This window comes from Prionailurus bengalensis, chromosome D2 (genome assembly GCF_016509475.1).
Source record: "Prionailurus bengalensis isolate Pbe53 chromosome D2, Fcat_Pben_1.1_paternal_pri, whole genome shotgun sequence".
Lineage (NCBI taxonomy): Eukaryota > Metazoa > Chordata > Mammalia > Carnivora > Felidae > Prionailurus > Prionailurus bengalensis.
The window spans coordinates 8,969,099-8,987,967 of NC_057351.1; the positions used below are offsets into that span (position 1 = coordinate 8,969,099).

General features: G+C 37.9%; 1 protein-coding gene across 2 annotated transcripts in view; it reads left to right on the top strand.

The window, feature by feature from the left end:
• The window catches only part of LOC122492685 (zinc finger protein 33B-like), a 30,952-nt gene extending 12,809 nt beyond the window's left edge, over positions 1-18,143 (top strand). The window contains exons 1-2 of one of the 2 annotated variants that reach the window (XM_043596197.1): positions 10,159-10,390; positions 15,410-18,143. In XM_043596197.1, coding sequence (XP_043452132.1) covers positions 15,466-17,655 — 2,190 coding nt within the window. In that variant the 5' untranslated portion in view covers positions 10,159-10,390; positions 15,410-15,465 and the 3' untranslated portion in view covers positions 17,656-18,143. Of the gene's footprint in view, positions 1-10,158; positions 10,391-15,409 lie in introns of those variants that run through there. The other variant, XM_043596196.1, reaches the window with a different exon arrangement.
• Positions 18,144-18,869: the final 726 nt, after the last annotated feature.

Here is an 18,869-nt window from a genome sequence, read left to right on the forward strand (position 1 = left end):
AATTGGTTCACCTACTGTGGAAAAGGGTGTGGAGATTCCTCAAGCAGTTAAATATAGAACTGTCCTAGGATCCCGCAGTTGTACTTGGGAACATACCCGAAGAAAATGAAAAGAGGATATCGAAGAGAATATACACATTCATGTGTATCACGGCCTTATTCACAATAGCCAGATCTGGGCACAATCTGCGTGCTCGTCAGTTCATGAATAGCTAAAGAAATAAAAGAGAGTAGTATTATTCAGTCATGAGAAATGATATCCTGCCACTTTAAGAGAAAGACAGTTACCGTGTGGTGTCACTTATATCTGGAATCTGGAAAAGGGAAACTCATGATAACAGAGGGTACTGTGGTGGTTCCCAGGGGATGGGGAGTGGGAAAGGAGGGATGGTACAAGATCAGAAGAGTACTAAGTAAGCCCTAGAGATAGCGGATACCATATCAAGAATGCAGACAGTATCGTATTGTGATCATCACACTTGCCAAGACACCAGAACTGAATCGTTCCAGTCACTAATAAGGCATGGGAATGGTGTAACATAATAAAGGTGCTGATTATTGGTACAGTAGCAGTCATAATACAGTTTATAATTGTCTGAAACTAACATGTACACCTTGAATTTATACACTTATATGTCTCATACATTTAAAAAGTAGCACTAGAAAGAGATACTTCTGCGTATTAACGCTGTGTAGTGGTATAAAATGACCTTGGAAATTAGAGCAGAGTTAAATTGTGCTGCTTTAAGAAGAGTAGTCAGGGGAGACCTAAAGTAGGAGATCAGCCACCATTAGAGCAGGATTTGAGCGAAATGTTTGTGTGAGTTGGGTGGTTTCTGCCTCTTCTCAGCAAGGGGAATAGCACCCACTAAGCCAATGAGCAGGAATGTGTTTGGTGTTTTTTGGGAAATAGCGGAAAAAAAAAAAAGTCACAGTGGCCAGAGGGGAGTGAGTGATTGATGAGTGTGGGACAGGAAATGATGTCAGGCAGTTGTGGTCCACAAGGTAAATATCATAAATCTTATTAAAGTTTTTAATGTTATCCTTTTTAGTATATTTTGGTTAACGAGCAAGGTGTAGTTTATGTTTATAAGATCTTTCTCGCTCCTGGAGAAGATATTGGGAAGAGCATAAGCACTACAGATGTCGCTAGAGGACGCGTGTCGTTTTCCTTAAGGGTGATTATGGTCAGTCCAGATTGGAAGGCATGGAGGTAACGAGAGGAGGGTGGAATCTCTGTGTGTCAGGAAGAAGACTAACAGAAAGGGAAGAGAGGGTGGGACTTGAAGGATTTTAAAGAATAATGGTTGAAAGCTTCCCAAGTTCGACAGAAGACCTAATAGTATTCATTGAAGAATCTGCGTGAACTCCAAGTAAGATAAATGCAAAGGGATCCACGCCAATGGCATGTCATGATTACATTTCTAAAAACAAGAGAATGTTTCAAAGTAGCCGGAGAGAAACATCTCCTTTTCTTTGGAAATGATAGTGGATGTTTCAGCCAAAAGCATGGAAGCTAGAGGGAAACGATGCCTTTTTTTCTGAGTACTGAAGGAAAAGAACTTTCAGACAAAACTGGTATCTTATGGACATATATTCATGAAAGGAGAGCTGGAGTTATCATACAAAGGAAAACTAAGAGAAAATGTTGGGAAACTTAACTTTTACTTACTTATTAAAAAAATTATTTGTAACATGTATTTACTCTTGAGAAACAGAGATAAAGCACAAGCAGGGGAGGAGCAGAGAGAACACAACCCAAAACAGGCTCTAGACTCTGAGCTGTCAGCACATAGCCCGACGTGGGGCTCGAACTCACAGACCATGAGATCATGACCCAAGCCGAAGTCAGACGCTCAACCCACTGACCCAGCCAGGTGTCCCTAGCAAACTTAACTTGTAAAAATGGCTAGAGGAACTCCTCTGAATAGAAAGGAAATAACACAAGAATGTTGGAACTTCAGAAAAGAATGAACATTGGAAGCGGAAAAAATAAGGATAAATATAATGGAGTTTCCTTCTCATTTTCTGAAATCATACTTGATTGTTGAAGCAAAATGTAGAAATATCCTATGATTTGATGCTCCATGTGTGGGGAAAATATATAATTACATTTAAAAGATATAATAAAGGGATTTGGATGGAATTGAAGTTTTACATTTCCCTTGAGTTGGTAAAATGTTGATCTGAGAAGAATGTGATGAATCATATATGTGCCTTTTACCTAGAAATGGACTCAAATACCTCGAACAACCACCAAAAAAATGTATGAAGTGGTACACTTAGAAATACTCTCAGGTAGTTACCTGCATAATCCTTGGCAAAATATTAGCAAGTAGAAAACAGTGGTGTATAAACAGAATCCTACACCATGACTGAGTGGTTTATATGCAGAGCATGTAAAAGTGGTTCAGCATTCCAGAAACAATCAGTATAATGTACCATAGGCTGACAAAGATGCTGTTATACATAAAATTGCTTTATTAATTTCCTTTCAGATTGTTGATTGCAGTTGCATACAAGCCTCACCTGATTTGGGGGTGGTTATATTGTGGCTTACAGCTTTTCTGAATTTATTTATTACCTCGAGTGGCCTTTTTGTAAATTCCTAGGGATGATTTGTAGTTAGAGGGAACTTTTCCACTCTTTCTTTAAGGCCAAAGAATTGTTTCCTTAATCCCAAGAGCAGATGGTCGCTCTTGGAAGAAAAACTACCAATAATTCTTAGGAATATAGATGCAGAACTCCAAATAAAGTCCAACGGTGTAGGAAAAGAATTATATACCATGACGAATTAGGATTTATTCCAAGCCTGCAAGCTCATTCAACATTTCAAAAATCAATTAACATAATCCATCCCATCAGTAAGCTGCAGAAAGAAAAATTGTATGATCCTATCAATTGATGCAGAAGAAGCATTTAACAGAATCCATGTATGATTAAAATTCAGCAAACTAGGAATAGAGAATTTCCTCAAGTTGATGAAAAACATCTACCAAAAAATCTGTTAACATCACATATAATAAAGAGAAACTGGGTGCTTTCTCTCTAAGATCAGGAGCAAGTCCGGGCCATCCAGTTTCACCACTCTTACTTGACATCTTAGTAGAAATCCTAGGTAATGCAACAAAACAGGGATATGAAAGGTGACAAGGGAAGAAATAAAACTCCTCTTTTTGCAGAGATTCGATTGTCTAAGAATCCTAATGCGGCACACTCCTACAACATAGAAGTCATTTATAGGAAGGTTGCTGGATACAAGCTTAATATTCAATAGGCATTTGCCTTATTAATATTTTAGTTGTAGTTGTCTTTTTATTGGTGAGTTGTAAGCATTCTTTACATATTCTGTATATCAGTCCCTAATTAGGTATATAGTTTGCAAGTATTTTCTCCTGTTTCTGGGTTGTCATTTTAGTCTTGGCTGTGCGCTCTGCAGCAAAAGAGTTTTTTGTTTCATGAAATACAGGTTATCTGTTCTATCTTTTGTCACTATTGGTTTTGGTGTTGTATCTAAAAGGCCTGTGTCTATCCCAAGGACAGAAAGATTCATTCCTATATTTTCTTTAAGTGAATAGTTGTTACATGTAGGTCTGTTACCCATTTTTGTGTATGTTGTGAGAAAAGAGTATAATTGTTTTGCATGTAGATATCCAATTGCCTCAGCATCAGTTGTTGATAAAGGTGTGTGTGTGTGTGTGTGTGGTCTTGACAATACATCGTTTTGATATACACACACACTCACACATCCATTTCTCCTACCCCCAAACCCATACCTCTGTCAACCGACAGTATGTTCCCTGGATCTGTAACATCACTGTGTTTGTGTTTTTCATTTTTCAAATTCCATGTAAGCAAGATCAAACAGTATTAGTCTTCCTTTGTCTGACTTCTGTGACTTTGCATAATGCCCTCAGGATCCATCCATGGTGTCCCCAAATGCAAGATTTCATTAAATTTTATGACTGCGTAATATTCCACATGTATATCATATTTATAATATGTATATATACATAATACATACGTATGTAAAACATAAAATATAGTATGCATAATGTGTTTAACTTATAACTATGTATTCTTCATTTGTTTATATAGTGCTACAGTGAAAAAACATGTGTATGTCTTTTCAGGCTAGTGTTTTCATTTTCTTCAGATATATACCCAGAAGTGGAATTACTGGATCACATAATAGTTCTATTTTTAATGTTTTGAGGAACTGCCATGTTGTGTTCTATGGTGGCAGCACAGTTCAGCCTCCCACGAAGAGTACCTAAGGGTTTCCTTGTCTTCATATCCTTATAAACACTTGTTATGTTTTGTCTTTTTGAGAATAGTCATTCCCGTAGGTGTGAAGTGCTATCTCATTGTGGTTTTGATTTGCATTTCCCTGATGATGAGTGTCGTAGAGTACTTTCTTCAAGTACCTGTTGGCCATCTGTATGTCTTCTTTGGAAAAATGTCTATTCATATCCTCTGCCCATTTTAAATCAAATATGATTTTTCTTATTGAGTAATATTAGTTCTGTTTTGGACATTAACCCCTTATCAGATAAATGGTTGCAAATAGTTTCTTCTATTTGTCTTTGGACAAATCAGTGGATTGTCTTTGATTTTATTGATGGTCTCCTTTGCTTTTTAGTTTGATGCAGTCCCACGTGCTCATTTTTGCTTTTGTTGCCTTTTTATTTAGGGTCAAATACAAAAAGTTATTGCCGAGATTGATGTGTAGCCTACTGCCTGTTTTCTTCGAGGACTTTCATAGTTTTAGGTTTTGTGTTCCAGTCTTCAATCCATTTTGAGTTAGAGTTTGTGTATGGTGCAAGATAGCGGTTTAATTTCACTCTTTTGCATGTGGCTGTCCGTATTTCCTAACCCCATTTATTGAAGAGGTGACTGTCCTTTCCCTATTGTATATTCTTGGCTCCTTTGTCGTAGACTAGTTGACTTAGATGTGGGTTTATTGCTGGACTCCGTGTTCTGTTGCATGGATCTGTGTGTCTGCATTTATGCCAATAGCATACGGTTTTGATTACAGTAGGTTTGTGGTATAGTTTGAAATCAGCAAGCATGCTTACCTTTTGCTTTCTTGTTCTGTCTAGATTTCTAGTTTCATGCAGGAAAGATGCTTGATTGGGTTTGGGTCTTCTTAAATTTGCTAGGATTTGTTTTTTGTCTTAATATATGGTCAATCCTTGAAAATTGTTCATGTGTACTTGAGAATTTTTCTTTTGGATGAAATGTCTGTAAAGTCCATCTGGTCTAATGGGGCATTTCAGGACAATGTCAATTTTAAGTTGACAAAACTGAAGATTGTACATATTCTAAAGCTAGGTGTTTGTATTCCCCCCCACCCTCCTTGTTTTATAGTTTTGATGTCAAATCTTGTATCTTTTAATCTTCTGTATGTCTTAACTAATGATTATAAGTAATTATGGTTATTTTTTGTACTTTGGTCTTTTATGTTTCATACTGCTTTTGTAAGTGATTAACCCACTATCTTCACAACATTAGGATGTTCTGAATTTCACTATATATTTGTTTTTACCAGTGAGACTTATACTTTAATATGTTTTCGTGTTACTAATTTGTATTCTTTTGTTTCAGCTTAAAGAAGTCCCTTTAACATTTCTTGTGAGGCTTTTCCGGTGTTGGTGAATTCTAGCTTTTGTTTGGGAAACTCATTTATTTGTCCTTTGATTCTAAATGAGAGCTTTGCTGTGTATTGTTGTCTAGTAAAGATTTTTCTTTTCCCATTCTTTGAATATACCATGCCACTGCCTTCTGACTGGAAAGGTTTCTGCTGAAGGATCTGATAATCTTACGAGAGTTCCCTTTTCTGGAACCAGTTGTGGATTTTTTGCTACTTTTAACATTCTCTCCATGTCTTTAGTTGTTGGCACTCCATCTCATAATGTTTTTGGTGTGGGTTTTTTGAATTCAACTTAAATAGAAATTTCTGGGCTTCCTGGATATGGATTTCTTTTTTTCCCCCCAATTTGGGGAAGTTTTCGGCTATTATTTCTCTCAGTGAATTTTCTGCCCCTTTCTTTTTCATCCCCTTTTGTGATTTCTATAATGCAAATGTTGGTCTGCTGTATATTGATCGTCTCATATGTCTCTTAAGCTGTGTTCACTTTTCCCCCTGCTCTCACTGGGTGAGTTCCACTGTCTGACTGCAGATTACTGATTCACTCTGCCTCATTGTTCTGCTGTTGAATTCCTCTAGTATTTTTCAGTTGTCTTACTGTATTTTCTGTTTGGTACTTTCTGGTACTTTCTTCATGTTGAGGTTCTCACCGTGTTCATCCCTTTTCTCCTGAGTTCGATGAGCATCTATGTGACTATTATTTTGAACTCCTTATTAGGTAAATCACTTATCTCCATTCCATTAAGGACTTATTCTTAGGTTTTTTCTTGTTCTTTTGTTTTGAACACACATTTCTTTGTGTATTTTTCTTGATTCTCTGTGTTGGTTTGTGTTCATTAGATAAAACAGCCACCTCTCCTAAGTATTGGAAGAATGGCCTGGTGTAGGTGATGAAGCTTATCATTCGACCGTGACTTAGCTCTTGGTTGCCTGTCAAATTTTCATGGTTGTCTAACCAGCCTCTTTTATTTGTAGTGGCTTTCGGTAGTTGAGGGTGTTCCAAGACCTGTCACTGTCCCAAGGGGAGGATCTCACTCAGCATCTAGATTCAGGCTGATTGGAAGGGAGATCTTCAGACGGTATCTCTTAAAGTATGCAAATGTGTACAGTCCTGTGAGACCGGAAGCAGAAGTGATGCTGGCCACCAGAGCTGGGGAATCTAAAAGTGTTCACTAGGCAGTAGGCGCCCAAGTATGGTGGAGGAGTATACACACTGCTTTCCAGAAGACCCTGGCGAGCTGGAGTGAGGCAGAGGGAGAACGCGGAGAGAAGATACCCTCCAGCTCGAGTGAATCAGAGGGAGAGTGCACTGTTGGTGCTCACTTGCCATTGTCGGATGATAAACCAGCCTTGCGCTAGTAGGATAAATCTCACGGGGTCTTTGTGTGTAATCCTCGTGATGTGTTACTCGATAACATTTGCTAGTATTGTGCAGAGTAGCTGTGGGTCTGTATTCCAAAGATGTTGCTCTTAGTTGTTTTAGACATTGAACTGTAGTTGTCTTCTCTCATCATGTCTGAGTTTAGTGCCGATGTAATATAAGGCTCATATAATTAGGGGGGAGGTGTTCTTTTCTATTGTTTGCAGGAGTGTTTGAATAATCAATATTAATTATCATTTAAACGAGTTTAAAAGTTCACCAGTGAAACTATCTGGACCTGGGCTTCCTTTATGGGCAGTTTTAAAATGACTGCAGTGTGTTTACTTCTTACACTTTTTTTCAGATAGCTTATTTCTTCTTGAGTTGTTATATTTTTTCCGATTCTAGGAATTTTTGTATTTCAGCCAAGTTATCAAATTAGTTCAAAACATTCACTTATATTTTGTTTTTGTAGCGTAGAAAACATTCCAGGTTTGTAATGTGAGTATATTCTATCCCTAGCGTGTGTACCGTCTTTATTCCACAACTTCAGTAATTTATTTTTTTTAGAAACATTTATTTGTTTGTTTTTGAGACAGTGCACATGAGAGTGAGCAGGTGAGGGGCAGAGCGAAAGGTGGACAGAGAATCCCGAGCAGGCTCCACGCTGCCAGCACAGAGCCCGGCGCAGGGCTCAGTCCCACGAATCGTGAGATCATGATCTGAGCCGAAATCAAGAGTTGAATGCTCAACTGATTAAGCCACCCACCCAGGCGCCGCATAACTTCAGTAGTTTGACTCTTATGTCTCTTATTTCCATGTCAGCCTAAATACAGTTTAGTTAGGCTTATTGGTATTTTAAAAGAGTCATCTATTGCCTTTCTTTGCTGGTTTATTAATTTTTACTCTTCTCTCATTTCCCGTCCTTGCTTGCTTTGGATTTATATTACTTTTTTTTTCCCCATTGTTATCAGTTGTATAAGGCAGATTATTGATTTGGGCTTGTTCTTTTTTAATGTGGTTATTGCAGGATAAATTGACTTCTAAGTACTGTTTTCTGTGTGTCTCAAGTGTTCGTATATTTGGTCTTCATTTTTACTGAAAGTGTTTTCTTAAGTTTCCTGGATATTTTTCCCCTCTTTTTTATCCAGAGATGCATTGTTTAATGTCCTATTTGTGAGTTTTCAAAATTCCTTTATATGATTGATTTATAATTTCCTTCCATTTTGGTGGGAGAACCTTTTAAAATGTATTCTGGGGAACCTTTCCTATGTACTTCTGAAGAATGTGTAATCCTCTCTTTTTGAGTGGAGTGTCTTATGTATATTTGTTTTTCTGGTCACCTGATAGTGTTATTTTTATCTTTTTTTTCCTCCTATTTGTATTCCAACAGTTGTTTTATCCATTACTTAATCTGGAATTTTAAAGTCTTTAATTATTGTTGTTGTGTGCATTTTTCCTTTGAAGTTTGTCAGTATTTGCTCTAGTCTCATCGTCAGCAACGTAGAATTATGTGGATTTATGTCTCCTTTACTGATGGAATGTTTTCATTATATAATGTCCCTCTTTATCTCTAATAACGTATTTTGTGTTAAAGTATATTTTGTCAGATATTAATATAGTTCATTAATTCATTCATTAATATGAATTCATTAATTCATTAATACTCATTAATATTCATTAATAGGAATGTAAGTGTGTCTCATGTAGACAGCTTGTGTTTGGGACCTGACAATTACTGCTTTTTGATTGGATTTCTAAATCCATTCCCAGTTTTCTGTTATTGGTATGACTGGATTTACTCTTGCCATTTTGCATTTTGATGTTTATCTGCCTTATGCCTTTTTGAACCCATAGTTCAAACAAGTACCTTGTTTTCCATTAAGTGAATGTGTTTTAGCATAGTATTTAAATTCTTCAGTGACCTTTTCACTTAGTTATTTTCATAATGGTTGTTATTAAAATTTTCCTAAGAAATTCACCCTAACAGACTCCACTTCAGATTTATACCCCCTCATCTACAGTGAAATATAGACATGTCATTCATATATAGTTCTATTTCTTCTACTCTATTTTTGTGATATTACTTGTATACATAGTAGATCTGTATATGTTTAAATTCCAACAATACATTGTTGAATTACTACGTTATGTTCTGAGATCAAGACCTGAGCTGAGATTGAGATCAAGAGTCAGCTGTTTAACTGGCTGAGCCAGCCAAGTGCTCCTCTTCTCTTACTTTTGGGTTTAGTTTTTCTTTCCTAGTTTTTAAAGGTGGACACAGCTGTAGTAATTGAAAATTTTCTTACTTAACACAAGTATATTTTTGTGTGTATGTATGTATCTCTAATACAAATACATATGTGAAATTTCTTTTTTTGTAATATGTATTATAAAGTATATTTAAGATATGTATATATTTCATACATTGGATTTTGTATATATGTGTGTACACACATCTAACACACACGTATTAAATTTGTGTCAGATAAGATGGACTATCACAAACTAATGGCCAGCACAAGTACATTTTTGTGTGTATGTATGTATCTCTAGCACAAATACGTATGTGAAATTTCTTTTATATGGAGTATGTATTATATACAACATATCTAATATGTGATGTATAAATTTCATGTGTGTGTACACACACATATATCTAACACACCTCTATGAAATTTGTGTCGGATAAGATGACCATCACAAATTAATGGCTTCAGCTGCTTCCTGTTTAAGAATCTAGAAAAAAAAGGAACAAATTAAATCCATAGTAAGCAGAATAAAGGAAGTAATAAAGATAAAAAGTGATGTAATTCAAATCAGAGGAATAAATGAGAAAATTAGTGAAACCCAGAGCTGGTTCATTTAAGGTCAGTAAAATTGACAGACTTCTAGATGAGACAAATTACTATTATTTTTTTTTAATGTTCATTTAGTGCAAGCAGGGGAGTTGCAGAGAGAGAGGGAGACACAGAATCTGAAGCAGGCTCCAGGCTCTGAGTTGTCGGCACAGAGCCCGACGCTGGGCTCTGACTCACGAACTGCCAGATCATGATCTGAGCCGAGGTCAGACGCTTAACCAACTGAGCCCCCTAGGTGCCCTGAGACAAATGATTAATGTCAAGAATAGGAGTGGCAATATCACCAAATATTCTACAGATCCTACAAGTCAAATAATGAAATATTATGCCTCTAACTTTATGAATTCAATGATTTAGATGAAATGGACAGTTTCCTTCAAAAAAACAACTACTAAAGCTCATTTCAGAAGAAATAGATAGCTGTTCCACAAAGAAGACCCAGGGGCTTCATTAGTGAGTTCTGCCACATGTGGAATAACACAAGTTTTACTAAACTCTTCAAGTAAATCCAGGAAAAAAGGTATACTAATTCATTCGTAGGCCAGCATTTTCCTAACACTGAGAATGGAGAAAGACAGTACAGGCATACCGCAGAGATACGTTAACAAATTTCAGAACCTATGTGGAAAATTTTTAAAGAGATAATTTTGATGAAACTCATTTTCATGATAGCTATACCTCTGATTATGGAGGATTTTGTGGTGAAGGGAGGAGTTTTGTGTAGCCCACAAGCACATAGATATTTGCAAGCTGTTGCTCCTCTTGAATGGATTATATGATGGGTGATGTATCATTGGAGGATTTTCTTGAGTGTGATCATGTCTTCATTCTTAGGAAATACATGCTGACATGTTTGAAATAACAGGTCATGATGTCTGCACTTAAACCAAATAGTTCATGGCCAGAAAGCCTTTATATAGAGAAAGATAAAGCAAATGTGGCAAAAATTTAACAACTTGTGACTCTAGGTGGAAAGGATGCAAGTGCGTATTTTATGGTTCAGGCAAACTCGATATTTTCTGTTTCTTATGTGGGAATTATTCTATTTACATTTTGTTTCTTCCAAGGTAAATTTGGTAAGTGGTATTTTGTTAGTAAATTCGTTGCTACATTTCTTTCAGATGTATTTGTATCAAGTTGAACAAAAATAGCCTTTAGGATTTTTTCATACCATGTTTCAATGGTAGTTTCTTCCTTAATTTTTTTCTCAGTTTGCACACTTGAGATTTCATTCCCTTGTTTTTGTTGACGAGGTTAGCCTATGATTTGCCTCCTTTGTTGCTTTTCAAAGAACCAGCTTTTTTGTAAAGACTTTATTTATCTCTACACTCAAGTGGGGCTCAGACTCCCAACCCCGAGCTCCAGAGCTGCACACTCCACCACCTGAGCCCGCCAGGTGACCCCCAAAGAACCAGCTTTTTGACTTACCACTTATTCTACTGTTTTTCTGTTTTTTGTTCATTAACTTGTTTTTTTTAATGTTTATTTATTTCTGAGTTTTGAGAGAGACAGAGCATGATCAGGGGATGGGCAGAGAGAGAGAGACACACACACACAGAATCCGAAGCAGGCTCCAGGCTCTGAGCTGTCAGCACAGAGCCTGACATGGGGCTCGAACTCACCAACCATGAGATCGTGACCTGAGCCGAAGTCGGACGCCTAACCAACTGAGCCACCCAGGCACCCCTGTTTCATTAACTTCTGATCCAAGTAAATTGTCCAAAAGTGAAAAAAGACCTGATGCACATATTCAGAGGGACCATCAGGAACCTGGGAAAACTGACCTGGAATGGTTCACTCTAAGATATGCTTTAGTAAAACTACTGGACCTTAAACACAGAAGGCTCGAACTCATGTACTGTGAGATCATGACCTGAGCCAAAATCAATAGTCAGATCCTAAGCTGACTGAGCCACCCAGGTCCCCTTATCCGTATTATTTTAAATTTATTCTTGTATTCATGTGTTTCTGCCTTTATTTCTTCCCTCTTTGTGCTACTTCTTTCTTTTATATTACTGTTGCCTTTTTCTAGTCTTTTACTTTTTGAGTTAAGGATTCACTTGTATTTCATTCTTTGTCACCGATGCAAAACATTTAATGCTGTGAAATCTCTGATCTGTATATGTATCCCACATAGACTCGTAAGTAATATTTTCACTAGTTTTTTTGGTTTAGAACTTAGGCTTTGGTTTGTTTCCTTTTTCACCAAAGAGCAGTTTGCTAGAGGATTGTTTGCTTTTGAAGTCCTGATGGAAGAAGCTTGTTCTTCCCCAATAACAACTTCTTTTTTTTTAAATAGTTTTTAATGTTCATTTATTTTTGAGAGAGAGAAGAGGGCAGAGCATGAGCTGGGGAGGCGCAGAGAGAAAGGGAGACATAGAATCCGAGGCAGCCTCCAGGCTCTGAGCTGTCAGCACAAAGCCTGATGCGGAGCTCCAACCCCCGAACTGTGAGATCATGACCTGAGCCAAGTCAGACGCTTAATCGACTGAGCCACCAGGCGCCCCATTCCTGAATAAGTTCTAGTTTTAGTGCATTGTTCCCTGAGCATGTTACCTTTATCAGGTTTTTTTGGTAATGTTTTGTGCACCCTTGAGATATAAGTATATTTTGTATTATAAGTTTTGATATTAGAAAATTACATATGGGTCATAATACAAGTCTTCCTGATGTCGTTGCGTCTTCTACACCCCGACATTGTGCTTTCTGATCGCTCTTGAAATACTCTTTTTATCAGTGTGTTGTATTTTTTTCCTTGCTTCTCTGAGTTCTTTATGAAGGTTGTTCGGTCTTTCAATACTTCTCACTGTTATTTGTACATTCAAAGTTGTGGATGTTAGCCTTGTAAAGTGTTTTGGTTTTGGTTTTGGTTTTTTGGTTTTTTTGTCCATCCTGCTAACTAGATTGTATCTGTTTCCTTACTGTTTCCCTTTGCCTGGAATAATATTGCCCATTCCTTTGTTTTTATCTTTTTGAGTCATTTTCTGTCAGTGTGTTTCCCCTTTGCAGCAGAGATTTGGGATTTGTTTGTAACCCATTTGAAGTCATTTTATTAAGTGGTGCGTTAAGCCCATTCACATTTACTAACAGGATTCCTGTCTGGTCTCATATGTCATATTTGTTAACATTTAATGAGTATCATATTCACTGAACAATTCTGTTTCGTCTTTTTGTTCATTTTGAAGGAGTCCATTAGAAACTTTAGATGTTTTTGTTCTAGTGGTTACTTTTACAGTAATGTCTTTTATACTGGCTTTAGTTGCTCATTTCCTTATTTAACCTTCCATTTGGTTTTCAGCTTTTAGTGACCTTTAGAGTGTTTAGTGACCTTCTTTAGACTATTCTATGGCTCTCACTTAGCTTACTGTTATTTCTTCTCCTTTTTCCTGTTTCCTATAGGCTTTTATAGTTGCATTATTTCTGCTTCACTGGAATATATAGCATTAATATATTACTCTTATATTCTTGTTCTCGACTTTCTTTTGGTCTTAGTCCTACACTGCTCAGCTTTTCTGCCAGTGTGTCCTGTCAAATCTCGGTTGCTTGAAGTTTGTCCTCTTCTAGAAAGTTCTGTGATTACATTATTACCTGATTTCTTGAATATCTAATATGACTGACCTCTTCCCAGAGCCTGGATACTTTTAAAGGATCACGTGGCTGGATATACAACCCTTGACTTCTACTTGGTTATTTGTTGAAAAGGTTGCTGCACTGACCTCGCTTTGTTTATTGGTGACAGTCTCTTGCCCAATCTACATGTTGTTTGCTTGCTTATTGAGACTTGATCTTTCTGTCCAGAGGAGACTTCTTCACTTTTAAGGTTTACAGTTTCATTAAAGCATGTCTTAGGAAGGACTGTTTCAGGTCAGCTTTCCTGATGGAAAAGGGAAGTTCATGGTGGTCCTTAAAATATGCGGGCAAGATCTCTTTTTATTTCTGGGCAGTTTTCTTAGATAATGGTTTTTAATACTGTATTTATTCATTGTTTTCTTTTTTTCTCTTTAGAGACTACAGTCACACATATAATTTTAATTTAAAACATGTACTTTATTGTTTTGTAGACCACCTGCTTTATCCAGAATTTTCTCTGTGATCCAGTTTTCTTTCTTTGGTTTTATTGTCATTCTTTTTTTTTGCTCTATTGTCATGTCTTTTTTCCATGCTGTTTATTAAAATTTCATTCAAATCTCTTTTCTTTTTGTACTTTCTGTTAAATCTGCCTGGACCATTTTACCAAAAACACAACAGAGTGGGTGGCCTAAGTAACAAATTTATTTTTTCACACATCTGGAGGCTATATGGTCAAGATGAAGGTATCCTCAGGGTGCCCTCTGGTGCCTTCTGGTGAGCCCTCTGTCTTCAGCTTGCAGACAGCACTTTCTGGCCCTCTCCTCACATGGCTTTTTTTCTGCAAACAGGGAGAGCAGGAAAGGGCTGGTGTCTCTTTGGCTTCTGATATGGATGTCTTTCCTGTCATTAGTGCCCTGATAACGTAATTAAACCTTACGGCTTCAACATACGAGTTTGGAAGGGGGACAGTTGAGCTCATAACCAGGTTCTTACAATTTGAGTCATATTCTAAGATCACTCTGCCCTTTTTACAATTGAATTCCTCACCCGATCAGCCCTTGCCTCCGTAGTTCCCATTAATACTCCAAGTCCCTTGTGTTGGAGTTCTCGGTGGTCTGAGCTGTCATCTGTCAGAACGAAGATGTCTGCTCCATATTTTCCCTCTCACGGTGGGACTTCTCCTTTGAGGGAGTGATTTTATTTGCATTTAATTATCTATACGTTCTAGGGGCGCCTGGGTGGTTCAGTCCATTGAGCATCTGGCTTCAGCCCAGGTCAGGATCTTACGGTTCCTGAGTTTGACCCCCATGTCGTGCTCTGTGCTACAAGCTCAGAGCCTGGAGCCTGCTTTGGATTCTCTGTATCCCTCTCTCTGCCACTTCCTCGCTCATGCTCTGTTTCTCTCTCTCTCAAAATAAACATTAAAGAAAACTTTAATTATCTCTAAGTTCTCTGGCTCTTCCTCTACGTGTCGTTGCCACAGACTCAAACTGACTATATAGATGTGGACTGTATATCAGTTTCTTCTGTATTAAATGTTCATTTTCTCAGTGGTGGTTTGAAGTCAGTAGTATTTTGTATTTCCCAGTTATGCTGAAGTCATGGGTTGTTGATTGTTCATTTTATTTGCTCTCCTTATGTTGATCCTTAGAGGCATTTGGAGGATAGATGGAGACGTTCCGAATTTAGTAGCTGCTGTTACTCCTCAGACATCAGAATGCAGATGTATGCTTGCAGTAGTTTCCTCTCCTTTCTTCCACCATGGCAGGCCTTTTGTTTCTTGTTTCCATTTTCGTATTTTCATGTCCAACAGAAGAAATCGAAAACATAAGTACTTACAGTTATTTTCTTCCCTGGAGACTAGACAAGAAATCAAAATCCAGTAAAACATAGGGCATTTGTATATATGTTGCATTCTAGAAGACATGCGTTAGTATTTATGTGTATGGTTAATTTTTCCTATCTTTAGAAGTCTGGGAAACTGATCACAAGAAAGGAAGGAGGCAAGAAAACCGGCGCAAACCTATGTGGGAAGTTGCATTCATCAGTAAGAAAACGCCGACCAGGGAACGAGGTAATGTAATAGGAAAACCATTTAACCTGGACACAAATTCGTTTCCTTCCAGAGAAAGCCTCTGTCAGTGTGACTCATATGGAGTGAGTTTCAGCTGTATTTCTGAATTGTGTATCTATATGAAAAACTATTTAGGAAAAAAGACTGATGAATTTAATGACTGTGGAAAATTACTACTCAGTATTGAACACGAGAAAACTCCTACTAGCGAGAAAAGTGAATTTTTTAAACATGGGGAAACTTTCAGTCAGGATGAGGACCCTGTTGATCATGAGAAGATTCAAAGTGTAGATCAAACATTTGAATATAACATATATCAAGAAACCTTCCCCGAAAAGGCAACTTTGAGTACGTACAAGAGAGAGATCACTGAAGAGAATCACTCTGAATGTGTTGAATATGGGAGAACCTTCTTTCCTAACTCCTCTTTCCTGTTACATCACATGAATGCCTCCGAAGAAAATCACTGTGGACTGGGTACTTGTGGGAAATCGTTATGTGTTACGTCTACCCTTTTGAAACCTCATGGGGCACGTATGAAACCCTCGGAGTGTAGTGAGAGTGGGGATCATTTCCGGGGGGATTTATGCCTTCCACAACTTCAGAAAACTCATAAAGGAGAGAAACACTTTGAATGCAATGAATGTGGGAAAGCGTTTTGGCATAAGTCCCACCTCACTCGACATCAGAGGATACACACGGGAGAGAAACGCTTTCAGTGTGATGAATGTGGAAAAACTTTCTGGGAGAAGTCAGACCTCATGAAACATCAGAGATCACACACGGGGGAGAAGCCCTATGTGTGCAACGAATGTGGTAAAGCCTTCAGCCACAAGTCAGCCCTCACGATACACCAGAGAATACATACAGGGGAGAAACCCTATCAATGTAGCGCATGTGGGAAAACTTTTTACCAGAAGACAGACCTCACCAAACACCAAAGAACACACATAGGGCTGAAACCCTATGAATGCTATGAATGTGGGAAATCCTTTTGGATCAATTCACACCTTATCCTGCATCAGAGAACTCATACAGGGGAGAAACCATTTGAATGTCCTGACTGTGGGAAATCTTTCTGTCGGAAGGCACATCTTACACAACATCAGAAAACCCACGTAAAGCATAAGCCCTACAAATGTAATGCATGCGGGAAAACTTTCTACCACAAGTCAGTACTCACCAGGCATCAGATAATTCATACAGGGTTCAAACCTTATGAATGTTGCAAATGTGGGAAAACGTGTTTGAAGTCTGCCCTCACAGTGCATCAGAGAATTCACACAGGGGAGAAACCCTTTGTGTGTCCTGAATGCGGGAAATTCTTCAGCCATAAATCCACCCTCTCTCAACATTACAGGATACATACAGGGGAGAAACCGTTCGAGTGTCATGAATGTGGAAAAATCTTCTATAGTAAATCGTCCCTACATAAACATACTAGGATACACACAGGGGAGAAACCCTACGGATGTAATGAATGTGGGAAAACGTTCTGCCAGAAGTCTCAGCTCACTCAGCACCAGAGAATCCACATAGGAGAGAAACCCTATGAGTGTAATGAATGTGGAAAGGCTTTCTGTCACAAATCAGCTCTAATTGTGCACCAGAGAACTCATAGAGAAGAAAAGCCCTATAAATGTAATGAATGTGGGAAGTCTTTCTGTGTGAAGTCAGGGCTTACTTTACATCAGAGAAAACACACAGGGGAGAAACCCTATGAATGTAACGAATGTGGAAGGTCTTTCTGTGATAAGTCAGCTCTTGTTGTGCACCAGAGAACTCATAGAGAAGAAAAGCCCTATAAATGTAATGAATGTGGGAAATTTTTTTGTGTGAAGTCAGGACTTATTTTACATCAGAGAAAACACACAGGAGAGAAACCTTACGCATGTAATGACTGTGGGAAATCCTTCAGTCACAAATCATCCCTCACAGTGCATTATAGGGCTCACACAGGGGAGAAATCTTGTCAGTGTAATGAATGTGGGAAAATTTTTTACCGTAAATCAAACCTTGTTAACCATCAGAGGTCACACACAGGCGAGAAGCCCTATGAATGTAACACATGTGGAAAACCCTTCTCTCAGAAGTCAAACCTCATTGTACATCAGAGAACACACACGCAAGAGAAACCTTAGGATTGCAGTGGGTCTTAGGAATGTTGAGCTGTGGTTCAGCAGTCACTACGCTTCAGAGAACTCACGTAGAGGAAGCAATGTCGATACCCTGAATGTTGAATAACTTTCGTCCTCAAACTTGCCTTATTTTACCCTGAGGTAGACTGCAACACGTAAAGGACAGTCTTGTTAAGGAACATTCCTTTGAATGTCCCCTAGCAAATGTGGGTATAAAACCTTGCAGATTTTTTGATTTTGTCATTTGTTTTTAGCAAAAATACAAACTAGGTTATGTCAGAATTTCTACTAAGGAGAAATCTTTCAGTTTGAGACATACAGCTTGAAGATTCTCTTTAGAGGTAATATAACATTGGAAATTGTGTTGTAGTTTTGATGCCATATTTGTCTTAGGAAACCTAAGAATTTGTAATTTATAGATGAATATTGTGTGTTGTACAAACAAGCAAAAAAAAGTAGTAAAATGAAATAAAAGAAGTTGCAGTAATACATAGATTTCTCATGTGCCCTTCTCTGAGTTTCCTCTTAAGATATTTTACATAACAAAGGTATATTCTCGAGCAGAAATACGGATGGTACCTTAATACTAAGTCACATACTGTCATTCACACTTCAGCGGTTTTTACATGCACTTTGTGTTTATGTGAAGTTTTACAAAGTGTTGTCGCTTATAGTTTGAGTACCCATGAGCACAGGCTACAAAATCAAAAAGGAATCTGGAATCTGTATTGTATTAGGGTTAAAAAGGAACCAAGATTTCACCACAAGCAGGTCCCTTGTGTTAATAATACCCTTTCTGCAACCCTATCCTGGCAATTCATGTGAGTATGAAGTTTTTAAAACAGAGACAAATTGAATAATTAGGGCAACAGCGTTAAATGCTTATGTGAAGTATCCCTTAAGTTTGCAGGACTCCTGTTTCTACAAATAGTACCTTCTATTACCTGTGTCTTTTCCATATGTGTAGTGGAATTTAATATGATTGTGAATCGAAGCTAGACACTCGTAGTTCAACATCTCCCAGGTATGTCGGGGCCTGGAGGAACCTCTGCAAAGGAGGCCCCCAAAGCTAATACGTAACCACTTAAAATACATAAAATATCAAAATGGTAAATAAAATGTGCTCTGTGCAGAGGGATATCTAGTCTATGATCTCATTTTCCCCTCTCACCCATGGTCCTTTCAAACTGCCTTGAGTGGCTATATGTGCATCCTCC